This window comes from Amphichorda felina (genome assembly GCF_050947745.1).
Source record: "Amphichorda felina strain 45539 chromosome Unknown scaffold_1, whole genome shotgun sequence".
Taxonomy (NCBI): domain Eukaryota; kingdom Fungi; phylum Ascomycota; class Sordariomycetes; order Hypocreales; family Bionectriaceae; genus Amphichorda; species Amphichorda felina.
Window position 1 is genome coordinate 4,232,775 of NW_028145049.1, and position 12,787 is coordinate 4,245,561.

Consider the following 12,787-nt stretch of genomic DNA (forward strand, 5'->3'; position numbering starts at 1 on the left):
CTCTACGCTCTAAGCTGCTTCCGCAAAGCCACGGGAGCAGTATATTAACAGACTCCAGTTCGTTTTTTTTTCTGTCGAGGCTTAGCTTGCTATCGATCGTGGTGAGGATGCAGACCACATGCCACTCCACCTATCCGGATACCATGGTTCGCTCTTTGAGCTGCGACTTTCCTCCCACGGCTTACACCCTGGTTGCCAAAGGCTTAGAGGAGTTCGACCTGTACTACCTGTAGGATGCGAAAGGCATATACGGAGACGCTTGCTTTAAAATAGTACTCTACCAGCTCACACCCAGATTTGAAAGTCAGCCAGATCACTAACTAGTCCCGCCGAGGGACTTGAATGCAATTTGAGACGGATGCTATTGATGACCCCAGCTCTCTATCAAAAGTCGTCACGTCACGGGGGCGTACTTCCCCTGAATGTCCAAGAGGCGGTCGACCGTATGTTAGGAAATTCACACATAAATTACTACTGCTAACACGAAATCGTATATCCGCACCTATCAGGATGTAGCGAGGACCTCCCCGTTGACGTTGACGAGCTGGACCTTGGTTTTTGACCCGGAGAACTTGGCCTCGGTGACAATACCGTCGTCGTTCCAGCTAAAGTCCACCGACCCTCCGCCCCTGATCCGCAGGCCCTTCACGCTACCTCCCGCCCACGCCTTGGGGATGGCAGGGCCCAGTACGACCGACCGCGTGCGGCCCTGCTCCGCGGCGGCGTCGTGCGGCAGCGGCAGGTCCACGGCGAGCATGCTGAGCACCGCGCCGCCGAGCCCAAAGTTGGCATCGATCTGGAAGGGCTCGCTCTTGCCGCTGTACATGCTCAGGCCGTTGCCCGCAAAGTTCTGCTCGACGGCGTAGCGCAGGTGCCAGTGGGCCTGCTCCGTCTCGTTGAGGCGTGCCCAGGCGGCCGCGCGCCAGACCTTGGCCCAGCCGGCGTTGGCGTCGCCGGCGTTGCCGTCCCCCCTCGCGACGAGCGTCTTGCGCACCGCTGACTGGATGTCCGCGTTGGCGCCGTAGCCGCCGAGGTACGACGACAGCGAGTAGCCGGGGTGCCAGCCCGTGAGGTGCGAGAGGTGGCGGTGGTCGTTCTGCGTGTCGTGGCCGTACGAGTCGGGCAGCTTCCACTCCTTGACGCCGCCCCATTCCGTGACATGGAAGCCCTTGTCGAGCTTCTTTAGAGCGGCTGAGACTTGGTCTAGGAAGGCCTGGTCCTGCTCACCGGCGGAGGAGGCGCCGGCGAGGACCGTGTCAAAGGTGCGGTGTATCTCCTGCTGGAAGTGTGCACAGCCAAATGTCGTGGGACCCTGCTCGGGGCTGTTGCACGGGTTGACGACCAAGGTGCCGTCTTCAGAGAAGGCGTCATCCTGCAGCTGGGAGAGCCAGAACTTGGCCACGCCCTTGATGAGGGGGTATCCCTGGCTCTTGAACCACTCGGCGTCTTGGGTGTAGTCAAAGTTATCCCAAACGTGCTGCATCATCCACGCCGGAGCAGCAGGGTCTAAAGTCTATAAGTACTCGTGCTCAGAGGAGGGGGGAGCGTCCGTGACCTACAGTTTGCGTAGCCGGCGCCAGCCCTCATGGCAGCAAACCCAAAGATGTTCATCTCATTGTGGACAACCCAACCATCGCCATCGTAGAGGAGCTTGGCCGTCTCGGATCCGCGCGGAACCCAGTTGAGCTCCATATAGTCCCAAAGAGCATCCTGTGTCTCCCCCAGCCCCGTCTGGTCGGCCGCCCAGTAGTTCATCTGCAAATTGATATTGGCATGATAATCGGCGCTCCACGCAGGGGAAAGCTCCTCTGACCAGCGGCCCTGGAGGTTGGCAGGCAGCGATCCGGTTCGGGACGAGCTGATAAGCATGTGACGCGAGTAGTCGAAGAGCAGCGCCTCCAGGAAGGGGTCTCCCGTGCCGTCCACCGTGTACTCGGATATGAGCGATGATGTTTCCCTTTCGGCCGAGCCATTGGGGTCGGGGAGATCCAGCGTGAAAGCTGATTCCAAGGACTGGTAGTCGTCAAGGTGGCTCTTCAGAAGGCTGTCATAGCATTTTCCGGCAGCGGCAGAAGTGACCTTCTCCACATTCGCGGCCGGATCGACTCCCTTGAAAGAGAAGTTATTCTCAGCATTGCCCTTAGACTGATCAAAGTTGGTTCCCGCTCCGAGAACAATCGTGACAAACTTCTGGTCTGCGGGGACGGAAATCTTCAATGCCGAGCCGTCGGAGCAGGTGGTGGTCGCGTCAGAACAAGCGGCGACCCTGGCTATGGAGTCATACTTCAATCCCTCGGGGGGGCCGGCTTGGGTGACACCGGCAAGACGGACGTATCCCGAATCACAGGTCACATCCAAGAGGCCCTGCTCTCGAAGGCCGTTCTCCAAACCAAGCGTCAACTGGGGCAGAGTGCCGGTTGTGGAGACGTGATAGACGCAGACCTTGTCTGGGTAAGAGCAAAAGACTGACGTGGTTAGCTTGTCGCCGTTCGCCTCGTAAGTGGTTGTGTGCACTCCAGTCTTTAGGTCGAGGCTTCGTCTGTAGTTGGTGTACCCATCGCCGATGCCATCGATGGCAACAGTCAAGTTACCCAGAACCTGGTAGGAACCATAGTTGTCTCCAGCACCCAGAAGAGGGTCGACATCTGTAATGGCCAAGTTAGGGACTAATTGAGGCAGCAAGACTGGGGGGGGATCGTACTGCCAGTTCCGTTACTAAATATTTCGGCCCGGATGTCGGGTAGAAAGGAGTGCTTCTCGGTGTCAGGGTTGCCCCCTTTGTAGTCCTGGGTGTGTTAGTAAAGATATACTATAAGACTTAACAATGGATGGCCAGACTCACAGATGACTGGAATGGCCCGCCAGCCCAGAGAGAGTCGATGTTCAACACGGCCTTTTCAGCCCCCGGAGGCCCATGAGGAATGGCTACCCTGACTTAGACTTGATTCCCGTCTTGGCCAACACACTATTCAAGACTCACCTCCCAGATTGCCGTTGCCAATGGGATAGCCCGTTTTGAGCAGATAGCCGTCGCTCGCCCTGGTGGCATGCGTCGCTGGTGACGAAGACCAGAGGGATCGCCCGGCAGCGAGTCCGAAGCCGGAGCAGGCCACGAGCGCCTGCAAAGCCGTCACCGTCATGATGGCGTCGTCCCGTAGATATCACCAACTGGAGATGGAGTTGTTCGAAAGGAACCCTTCTCCGTGAGGCGAGGACAATCGATTAGCCAGCTCGTCTCGAGAAGAAGAGAGCACCCGCATATTTCCCTCTATAAATACAGGGTCCAACGCCGGATATTAGGGTAATAGGCCCATTGGAGATGCTCTCGGAGGACGGCCAGCGTTGCATTGGCCTTCCCGATTAAGAATTCTCCTCCGTAACGGCGTACCCCAGATTCTCCGCACGGAGGAAAGCTTCGATCTCCCGCCCGTGGAACGGCCCCTGGGGATCAATGTTCGGGGTAAAATCAACCGGGTGGACCGGTTCAACTTGGCTGGCGACACCGTCGATACGAATTGCCCTTCGCCCTGGGTTGTGCTGAATTAGCTGGCGGGGGCAGTAGAAGATCTATTCCTTTGTCATACTAGTGTGTGCGCGTAGGATTCACCATCGAACCTGCAGCCATCAGCTCTCCTGTTTTCTTGTCTTCGGCTCTTTGTTCCATGGGCGAGCAGGGTGTTGAGATATTTCCGTCGGGTTGAACAAACGGAACAATCATTGTCGCTGGCAAAGAGACGCCATGGCATCTGCGAGAAGAACCGTCATTGCTCGCTCCCAAAGAGGAACGGTATACGATATGCGAACAAAAAAAAACATGAAAGTGAATGCCAGGTTCAAGCGTCATGTTCTTGGGAACTGGTAGTGAACTACACCATCGAGAACATGGCTTCGGCCGCATGGACCATCATGAGAGGCCTCTAAAAAGCCTCGATGTGCCCATTCTCTCCCTAATTTCTCATCAACGATATCGCTAACGATTTCACAGTGCAAATCTTCTGCTCACTATTCACAGCTAACCTTCATCACTTACCTTCATCTACCTTGATCTCTTCGCAAGGCCTCAATCATGTCTCGCTCCCTTAGACTCGCCACGGTGACGCTCGCCGCACACGTGGCCGCCCACGGGTACCTGCGCACCTTTGCGCTCGACGGCGTTGACTACGAGGGCTACGACCGGTGGAACGACAGCCGGGACCCCAACCACATCGGCTGGAGCTTCACCACCGAGGACGAGGGTCCGGTGCTGGACATCTCCAGCCCTGATATTGTCTGCCGCCACAACGCCGAGCCCGCCCAGAACTATGGCACAATCACCGCAGGCGGCGAGGCCTCTTTTCTCTGGACCTCAGATGACAAGATCCGCAACCCGGACGGCTGGGCTCACAGCGGGCCCACCCTCACATACATCGCGCCGTGCCCCGGCGACTGCGCTGCCGTCGATAAGACAGCCCTCAAGTGGACCAAGATTGCCGAGGAGGGGCTCGTCTCGGGAACGGCCAACGTGCAGGGTGTGTGGGCGACGGACAAGCTGCGCGAGAACGGCGGGCTCAACTATGCCAGGATCCCCAAGACACTGGCGCCCGGCAAGTATGTGCTGCGCAACGAGCTCATCGCGCTGCACCGCGCGCACCTTAGCGAGCCCGAGTTCTACATGCAGTGCGGCAGCGTCGAGGTGACGGGGTCGGGAACCGACGACCTGTCCGGGGCTGGTGGTGTCGTGGCGTCGCAGCTGTACAGCCTCGATGATGCCAGCATCTTTGGCTTCGACATGTACAACGGCGGCAGCGAGACGACGTGGAAGATTCCCGGCCCGCCGCTGTACTCGGGTGCTTCTGCTGGCGGTGATGGTGACAAGCCTGCGAACCAGACGGGCAATGGGATCACAACGCCTGGCGATGAAGATGGGCGACCGAAATTTGGTGGCCCTACTATAGAAGGTACCTAGGTAGGTAAGGTAGGTTCACCCGCACCTGCCTGCGCTATCATCTTTCCCATCTTCCTCTTTCAATCTATTCTCCTTCTCCACCTCATTCCTCGACCCTACTCGTTGATCTTGCCAACTACTTCAGCCTGCCTACGTAGGTATCCAACATCCCAAACCCCCATCATCCAATATGCTCTGAAGATGAGCCCCGGTGTTCGGCATCCACGGCCGCATCCATCCGAGGTCACCTAGCAACCCGCACTCAGCATCAGTGGCCATGCAGTGCAATCCAGCCTCGTATTCTCCTTCCTTGACCTCGTGAACCCTCCGAGTCGTTAAAATGGTACAGTGGCCACTGGAAAGGCGAGCAGCCGCCAACGGAAACCGCGGCCCTCTCGGCTGCGAGACGCAGGGTAAGGCTGCAAGGCACAGGCAGACTACCGTTATCGTCTTGATCAACATCCAACGACGTGGCGGATATGACTTGGTTGACTCTGCTCCAGAGCCGTCCATGTCCCGGGTAGCGGCAGCAGCAACGGCCTAGATTCAACGTTGGAAGCTTGACAGGCAACCAGAGGCTGCAGGTATTGGACCACTTCCACACTCTGTGCTACACAACCGAAAGTGCTGCGATAGAGAGTTCGTCGGTTAGGAACCTTTGCTCAACCCGCACTCGAACGCCCTGCTTCCCACGGAATCCAACCTAGTCACTTTCTCCAGGTTGGCTGCTGGGATCTACAGGATCTGTCACGCCGCTCAACATATTCCCATGCAGTCTGCAGGCATGCCGTTGGGAAGTAATATGCCGTCTCTCGTGTTAATCCACGGGATATGCAACGGCCCTAAGCTGACCATGTTTCTACGCGACCTGCAAGATAGTTGGCTTGGGGAACCTCACAGATCACGGGGGGAGCTCTTGCCATGGTCTCCATGTTCAAATGAGTGGGCTACTTTCAACAGCCGATTTTTAGAGTATAGCGAAGCTGCCATCTGAAAGGTTGCTCCAGGAGAACCAGTGCTCTGTTCTCTGCAGAATTCGATCCCAAAGAAATCTTGGAGCTCGCATGGTTATACCCAACGACACCGGCCTCTACTATCTGACTGTGCAATTATCCGGTTTCCGCCGTACAAGGTACAAGGTGGAAATCTCGATCACCTAGATCTACGGGATTTGATTTTATATCACTGTAGCTTGTGCGCCTGAAATACTAGGTCTGGGCAACCTCATATTCATGAGATACTCGTATTATGCCCTGGCTAACGCATGCACCCGTCTGTCGTCCACGGCAACAAGCTCAATAGCAAGTGTTCCTACTGTAGTACACGGAAGAGACGGCCAATTCAAGTCTTGCTCCTAGATATCCGGGGGGGGGGGGGGGGGGGGGGGGCGGTTTCCTTCTTACAACTCGGAATATAAGAGCTTAGTGCCCCTTATCTCTCTATGGCTCTGTCTCGTTTGGAATCTCTTTTACAGTGCAAGAATATCCATCTTCGCCTTTGCAGGCTCCCCTTCGCACAATTACCTACAACGCATTCACTTGGAGCGACACTCTGAACAGCGCCATGAAAACTTCTTCGATTTTTCTCGCTCTTGTGTGCTCAACACTAGCGAGTCCTCTGGAGAAGAGGAATGACGACGGCTATGAGGACACCCCTACTCTGACGACTTACACTACGGCCACTACCTGCCCAATCACGTCTACATACACAGAAGAGGGAACGTAAGTTGCAACTCAAGACGCTATCATTGAACAAGACGAAGGCCTATGGGTGATGGTAACATTTCTTAGGACGTACTGTGTGACGGAATGGACAACCTCCACCATCACCATCACCGACTGCCCAGACTGTGACCAATTCACCACCGTCCCTGGGCCTACTGTCACTCGTGGAACCACCACGGAGGTGGAGATTACCTATGAGACCCTGTGTCCCACCACGGAAACTGTCTACGGGCCAACAGAAACCTACGTGACAACCCACACCTTGACAAGCACCGTGGTCACCCACGTCCCCACAACCATCTATGAGAGCGTCCCTGGCCCGGACATAACGCAGACCGAGACGGATGTCGTGTACTCGACCATCACCAGCCTCTGCCCGGTCACGGAAGTGACCACTATAGATGGGGAGGAACAGACAGTCACGTACACGACGACCAAGTTGATCGAGACCAAGATTCCAACCACCGTCTACGAGACCGTCTCTGGTGTCGAGTCAACGGTGACGGAGACGGACGTGGCTTACTCCACCGTCACTTCTGAGTACCCCATCACAAGCGTGACCACGGTGAGCGGCAAGGAGTCGACTGTCACGTACACCAAGACCAAAGTGTATGAGACCAAGATCCCCATCACTGTCATCAAGACTATCTCGCGGCCAGGCAACACCGTCTCGGAGACGGACGTTCACTATGTCACCAAGGAGTCGACCTACGCCATCACCCAGACGACCCTCGTCTCAGGCTCGCACGTCACCAAGACATACCACACCACACGCACCACGGTGCAGGAGGAGGAGGCTCCCACGATCCCCCCGTACTATCCCACACCAACTAGCGGCGACTCATCACAGCTGCCATCATCCCCACCCACTCCCACGGCGGCTGCCAACCCCTTCCGTGCGCCCCCTGGAGCTCTCGTGGCTGCTGTAGGTGGTGTCCTCGCGCTGTTCTGAGAGGCCGAATTTCTTTCCGGGACTGCCCGGGTCATATGATCGGGAATTACTTGTCATTGCTTATGGGGTGGCTTTTGCCTGGCTATTTTTGGGCTGTTTCGTGTTCACGATGAGTAGGTTATTCGTGTGCCCCCGTATTAGCCCTTCTCCCTTTCCGTGACAGGGCTTGAGGAAGTTTAATCAAAGTTTTTTGGGATGATTTAGCCGCAGGAACAAAATGCCTTGGCACCAGTAATTCCGTGTTGGGTCCTGAAGCCCATTATGCAACGTGCCTCCAGCGGGATAGAGTTGAAGCATTCCTAGTGGTGAATATAAGGAGCGCCTCCTCGACAGTTGGTAAACAAGATATACACCTTATATGGTTTCGCCTCTCAACCCAACACTCAGCCATCTACGTATACTTTCACCATAGCTTGCGCTTTCCCAACCTAAAGCTAAAACTAGAATCAAAATGGAAGAATCCATGGGTAGTATATCAAAGATACGCTGCCCACTGGCCGGCACCCTGACGACTAAGACCTCGACCCAGATCCTTATATAATCCATATACCCTCTTCCCACTCTTTACATTATACAAAAATGAAGATCCCATTATCTGCCTGGCTCGGGAAGTGGTGTCGCCAGGGACGACGACCTGGTACGCCTCTAGTGCCGCCCAACTCTCCCACGTCGACAGCTGATGAATCTGACGCTGACACACTGGACTCAACTCTGAGTCCCTCATTCTCAAAATGCCCCACGCTCGTCGAGATGGATGTGAAGGCTGAGACGACTACGTGTTTCTCGGAGCGCAAGTTCGCACGCCTGGGTACCCACGACGCTGTCATCAAAACGAGGAAAATTATGCGCATGAAGGGCAAGAAATGCGGCCTGGAGAATGCCCAGAGGCACCTCGGCGTAACCAGGGATGAGCACAGGTTCTGCCGCAGCGACCCAGTCCTCGTCTGCCTCGACCTGGACGTCTCGGTCGGCCCGCCCAACAGCGATGGGACGCCCGTCGTCAGGCAGCTGGGCATCTCTAAGTTCGACACGCGCTGCCTGCGGATGGGAAACAGGGAGCATTGCCACATCGTCACGGAGCACTTCAAGATTGTCTCCAAAGGCGAGAAGCTGCTCCGCCGGGCGCAGAAGCAGCAGCATCAGCAGCAGAAGTCGACGACGGGGGAGTGTCACTTTGGGAGCACCACGTACCTCTGCCAGAGTCAGCTCGCCGACGTCCTGACCAGCGAGCTCCGCATCTGGGACACGCAGTGCAGCGCGGGAGGGCTCAGGAGCATCGTCCTCGTCACCCACTTCTTCCCCCGCGACATTAGGCTCCTGCGGCTGCTCAACGTCGACCTCGGCTGCATCTCCCCGGTGCTGGACGTCCTCTGCACGCGGGACATGGCCAAGAGGGTGCTCTGCTCGCGGGAACCGACGTTTGCGTGGGCTATCGCCAACTCGGGCCACTTCTCGCTGGAGAGCGTCATGGCGGCGCTGCAGTCCCCCTTTACGGTTGTCAAATTTGGCAACGCCGGTGACAACGCGGCGTTTACGATGCACACCCTGTTCATGCTAGTTGCCAAGAGCATCTTGGACGGGAAACCGGAGAAGGACGAAATTTCCAGGGTTCGTGAGATCCAGCATGTGTACCTGAGGGATTGGTCTGCTGTCGTCGGGGGTATTTATGGTGCCGGGTCCTTTGCTGCCTGGATAAACGGGGTGGGCTCGCGTCTGAGAAAGCTTGGTACGGTAAGAAAGGGATCTGTGGGCTGATACTGAATTTGGGTGTTGGGGGCAATGAAGAGTGTTGAGCTGTGAGAGTGAAGTTGCGTGGAAACTAGGGCAGAGAAAGGGGGCTAAGCTAAGGGGGGCTAGATAGGGGGACCAAATGAATGGGTAGACAACAAAATATCATAAACCGATTTAGGTCAGGAACAATTGCAGGTGATGCGTTATTGTTCCATATTTTGACTCTAAATGTACAAACTCCTGACAGTTCAGGAGTCTGGAAGGTGTTCGTGATAGTATCCATAGCGAGGACTGTTTGACGGGCGTCTCTCCCCGAAGGGTGTAGTCGGGTAGTCTGGCAACGTAAAATTCAACAATAAATTCCATCCTTACTCGACTTAAAAACAAAGAGATCGGAATCCCTAGCCAATCTCACTTGCCCCGGGATGCTCCCATCTCATGGTCAGACTGCGGGACGATGGCTCCTAAATGCATCACCTAGACCATGGCATGGACAGACCATGGCATGGACACTGCTGGTCATCAAATGCCCACTGTAATGGTGTAACCCCATTATCCCCAAGGTACTCTGACGAAAGGGCACATGGCATCGCATTCGGGCAGTGAACAAGGCTCACATCATCCCGTGCCCCGTCATCGGAACAGTCGCCCCGTTCACGTAGGACGTCTGAACAGGAACAAGAATCACGGCGTATAGAAACGAATGATTCTTTTTTCTTTTGCCTCCGCTTGAAATCTCGTTTCCTCCCCCCATTTCCCAAATCCTCCATAATCAAACTTGGGTGTTGCTGCCTCGCTCTCTTTTTGAGTAATGGGAAGACTAAGGTACATGTTCAACAGGTTCCTCGCTGCCGACTGGGACGACGACGAGCACTTCATCTACTGGCGGAACTGGACTTCCACAGCAGAGCAACAGCCTGAAGACATGGGCACCTTCCCGGGGGCGACGATGATGCCAGAGGGGGACAGTGCCGCTGCCGTCGGCCTGCGTCGCCGAGGCGCTTTTAGGAGACGGGAGACGGCGTCTAAAAGGCGAGGGCAACACGTACAGGACACCAGGAAAGAGACTAGCATGCGTGCCCTCCCCCTCCCTGAGCTCCCGCCGCTAGAAATGTCTCGCCCAGAGCCTCTCCTCAGCTGGGTCTCCCCCGTATCCGCCGTCTCGATGACCACGCCCTGGAACCGCCGCACCCTCGTCCCCATCAGTGAGGATGTGGTCCTGTCTGTGGCCAGCATCCCCGAGATTATCGTAACCCCTCCCTCGCCAGTACCGACAGGGAAGCAGAAGGAGGAGCCCGCGGTGACGGGCCATGATGTATTCGAGGCTGGGGCTGGAGATATGAGATATGCAGGACACGCCCCGTAAAGAATGGGCTCAGTGCGTTTGGGGTGAATGGGTCGATGAATGAGATAGGAGCATTCTAAAAATCGATTAGCATTTGCTGTGGTGGCTGGCCTACCTAGACTGCAAATTTGGAAACGTGATGCGGTAAAATAAGAAATGTAGGAGAGCCTAAGAAGAATGAACGAAGGAAGAATTAATTAGAATTTCATTAATCGTCGATCTGCTTGCTTGCTCGCTATAGATTCCCACCTAATTCTTCCCAAACGTCTGTGATGCATCCAAGAGTAGACTGACAACCAGTAGGATGCCGTTAAACGCGGCCATCATGTAGAACGGAGCGCCGGTGGAGAGCTTATCGAACATGTACCCGCCAAGCTTTGTGAGGAGCAAGATCGCTGCGCCGCCACAGAGTGAGTATACTCCTGCGATGGAGCCCTTGAGGCGAGTCCGGGCGATCGAGTGCTCCTGCGTCGAGAGTCGAATCAGGGGTTCTGCCTCGGCGGACTCGTCCTCGTCCGGGGCAATCGAAGCCTCCCTCTGTGCCGTCCGGGGCATCTCCACCGCTAGGATTCCTTGTCCCAGAGAACCCAGGCTGCAAACAATGGCGCCAATCTGGCTGATTCCAATGAGGGCGACAACCAAGAACACAGCCGGAGTTCCACCCCTGCCGTCCATGTCCTTAATCTCGGGGCTCGAGAGTTGCGGCAGAATGATATATCCAACCATCCCAAAGACCGTAGAAACAATAATAGGCCAGTTGACCCGCCCAGGTTGGTGTGATAGATACCCAAAGATGGGGGCGCAGATCAGCGCAATCAGCTGCGCAACGCCGGTTAGGATCGAAGAGAGTACATAGGCCGATCGGCACTCCTTCTTGAGCTCCGGGTTCGGGTCGTTCGGCGACCCTTGGCAGAATCCATTGCTGATGAAGAATGTGTTGACAAAGAGTGGTATGAACAGCGAGATGGCAACAGTCGACGCTCGAGCGACAAAGCCGCCAATATAGCCCAAGGCAATCCTCGAGTCAGTGATGCCCAGAAGAACAGAGTCCTTCATGAGGTGCATGTAAGGAATGACCTTCTGCACAGGGTTAGCTGAAAATCCACCCGTCTGTGATTGTGCGTCGCCCTACCTCTCTTTGTGACGCGTCTTGCCCTTGCACAACAGTCTCCCCATCCTCGTACTGGCTCCTCAGACCTAGAAGAACGGACCAGCCCTTGCCATCCTCGCCCTTCAAGTTGCGTAGCCCGAAGAAGACGAACACGGCCACCGCCAGCGCGATGACGCCGACCACATAGAAGCTGTAGGATACGGCCTCGGCCTGTGTGACGTTGTCGATATTACCGAACCTCGTGGGCATCGGCAGGAACAGCACCAGCGCCACCAGCGCACCGCACCCCGTGGCCAGGCCGACGTACCCGGCCAGTGCGGAGGCTTTGCTGTGAGACCTCAGGTGGTCTTGGTCGGCGCTGGACTCTCGGTCGCTGGAGATGGTGCGGGTGTAGCGCTCGGGCGTGATGGTGAGCTCGGACTCGATGGAGAAGGCCATGCTCTGTCGCGAGGCGCGCTGGTTCTTCCGGGAGCTCCGGTCGGAGCTTTCATCCTCGCTTTCGTCCGTCAGGGAAGGCAGCGTCGCCGTCACCATGGTAGCGCTGGACAATGTCAGCATCCGAGGGAGGGTGGTTTGAGCATGTCGCAATTTGACCTACGCTGCCGAGGCGCCCACTGCAAAGAATATCCTGGCAAGCAGGAGCTGCGGATACACATTCTTGGCCTGCACGAACAGAGCTAGAGCTATGCCGATGACGGTGTACCCGATGGCGGCAACCCATCTCACGCCCAGGCGATCCGACACGAGGCCCCAGGCCGGGCAGGCCACCAGCGCGACCAGCTCGTCGGCGAAGCCCAGCGTGCCCACGACGTCGCCCACGCCATGCTTCTGGCCAATCAGGTCGGTTATGACAAAGGACACGGAGCTGTTGAGGAAGACGAGGAACGAGATGGAGAAGAGCGAGATGCCGAGCAGGTACGTGACGGCGTGCAGGCCAGTGGTCGAGGCCGAGAAGGGCACGAAGCGCGATAGAGGTGGCATTGCGGCTGTGTCAAGTCGA

General features: G+C 56.3%; 6 protein-coding genes across 6 annotated transcripts; 4 read left to right on the forward strand and 2 right to left on the reverse strand.

The window, feature by feature from the left end:
* Positions 1-505: 505 nt before the first annotated feature.
* ACO1O0_001392 (uncharacterized protein) lies at positions 506-3,140 on the reverse strand (the record flags this gene model as incomplete). The annotated part of the gene is made up of 3 exons (XM_083190879.1): positions 506-1,506; positions 1,560-2,645; positions 2,981-3,140. The coding sequence occupies 3 exons, from the start codon at positions 3,138-3,140 to the stop codon at positions 506-508; spliced, it is 2,247 nt and encodes a 748-aa protein (XP_083054738.1).
* Positions 3,141-4,066: 926 nt separating this feature from the next.
* ACO1O0_001393 (lytic polysaccharide monooxygenase auxiliary activity family 9 protein) lies at positions 4,067-4,945 on the forward strand (the record flags this gene model as incomplete). Its single annotated transcript, XM_083190880.1, has 1 exon — positions 4,067-4,945. The coding sequence occupies one exon, from the start codon at positions 4,067-4,069 to the stop codon at positions 4,943-4,945; it is 879 nt and encodes a 292-aa protein (XP_083054739.1).
* Positions 4,946-6,487: 1,542 nt separating this feature from the next.
* ACO1O0_001394 (uncharacterized protein) lies at positions 6,488-7,600 on the forward strand (the record flags this gene model as incomplete). Its single annotated transcript, XM_083190881.1, has 2 exons — positions 6,488-6,645; positions 6,715-7,600. The coding sequence occupies 2 exons, from the start codon at positions 6,488-6,490 to the stop codon at positions 7,598-7,600; spliced, it is 1,044 nt and encodes a 347-aa protein (XP_083054740.1).
* Positions 7,601-8,350: 750 nt separating this feature from the next.
* ACO1O0_001395 (uncharacterized protein) lies at positions 8,351-9,355 on the forward strand (the record flags this gene model as incomplete). Its single annotated transcript, XM_083190882.1, has 1 exon — positions 8,351-9,355. One exon carries the CDS (start codon positions 8,351-8,353, stop codon positions 9,353-9,355), a length of 1,005 nt encoding a protein of 334 aa, XP_083054741.1.
* A 514-nt stretch (positions 9,356-9,869) lies between these two features.
* On the forward strand, positions 9,870-10,697 carry ACO1O0_001396 (uncharacterized protein; the record flags this gene model as incomplete). Its single annotated transcript, XM_083190883.1, has 2 exons — positions 9,870-9,874; positions 10,172-10,697. 2 exons carry the CDS (start codon positions 9,870-9,872, stop codon positions 10,695-10,697), a joined length of 531 nt encoding a protein of 176 aa, XP_083054742.1.
* Positions 10,698-10,925: 228 nt separating this feature from the next.
* ACO1O0_001397 (uncharacterized protein) lies at positions 10,926-12,768 on the reverse strand (the record flags this gene model as incomplete). Its single annotated transcript, XM_083190884.1, has 3 exons — positions 10,926-11,756; positions 11,809-12,328; positions 12,386-12,768. The coding sequence occupies 3 exons, from the start codon at positions 12,766-12,768 to the stop codon at positions 10,926-10,928; spliced, it is 1,734 nt and encodes a 577-aa protein (XP_083054743.1).
* Between the last annotated feature and the right edge of the window lie 19 nt (positions 12,769-12,787).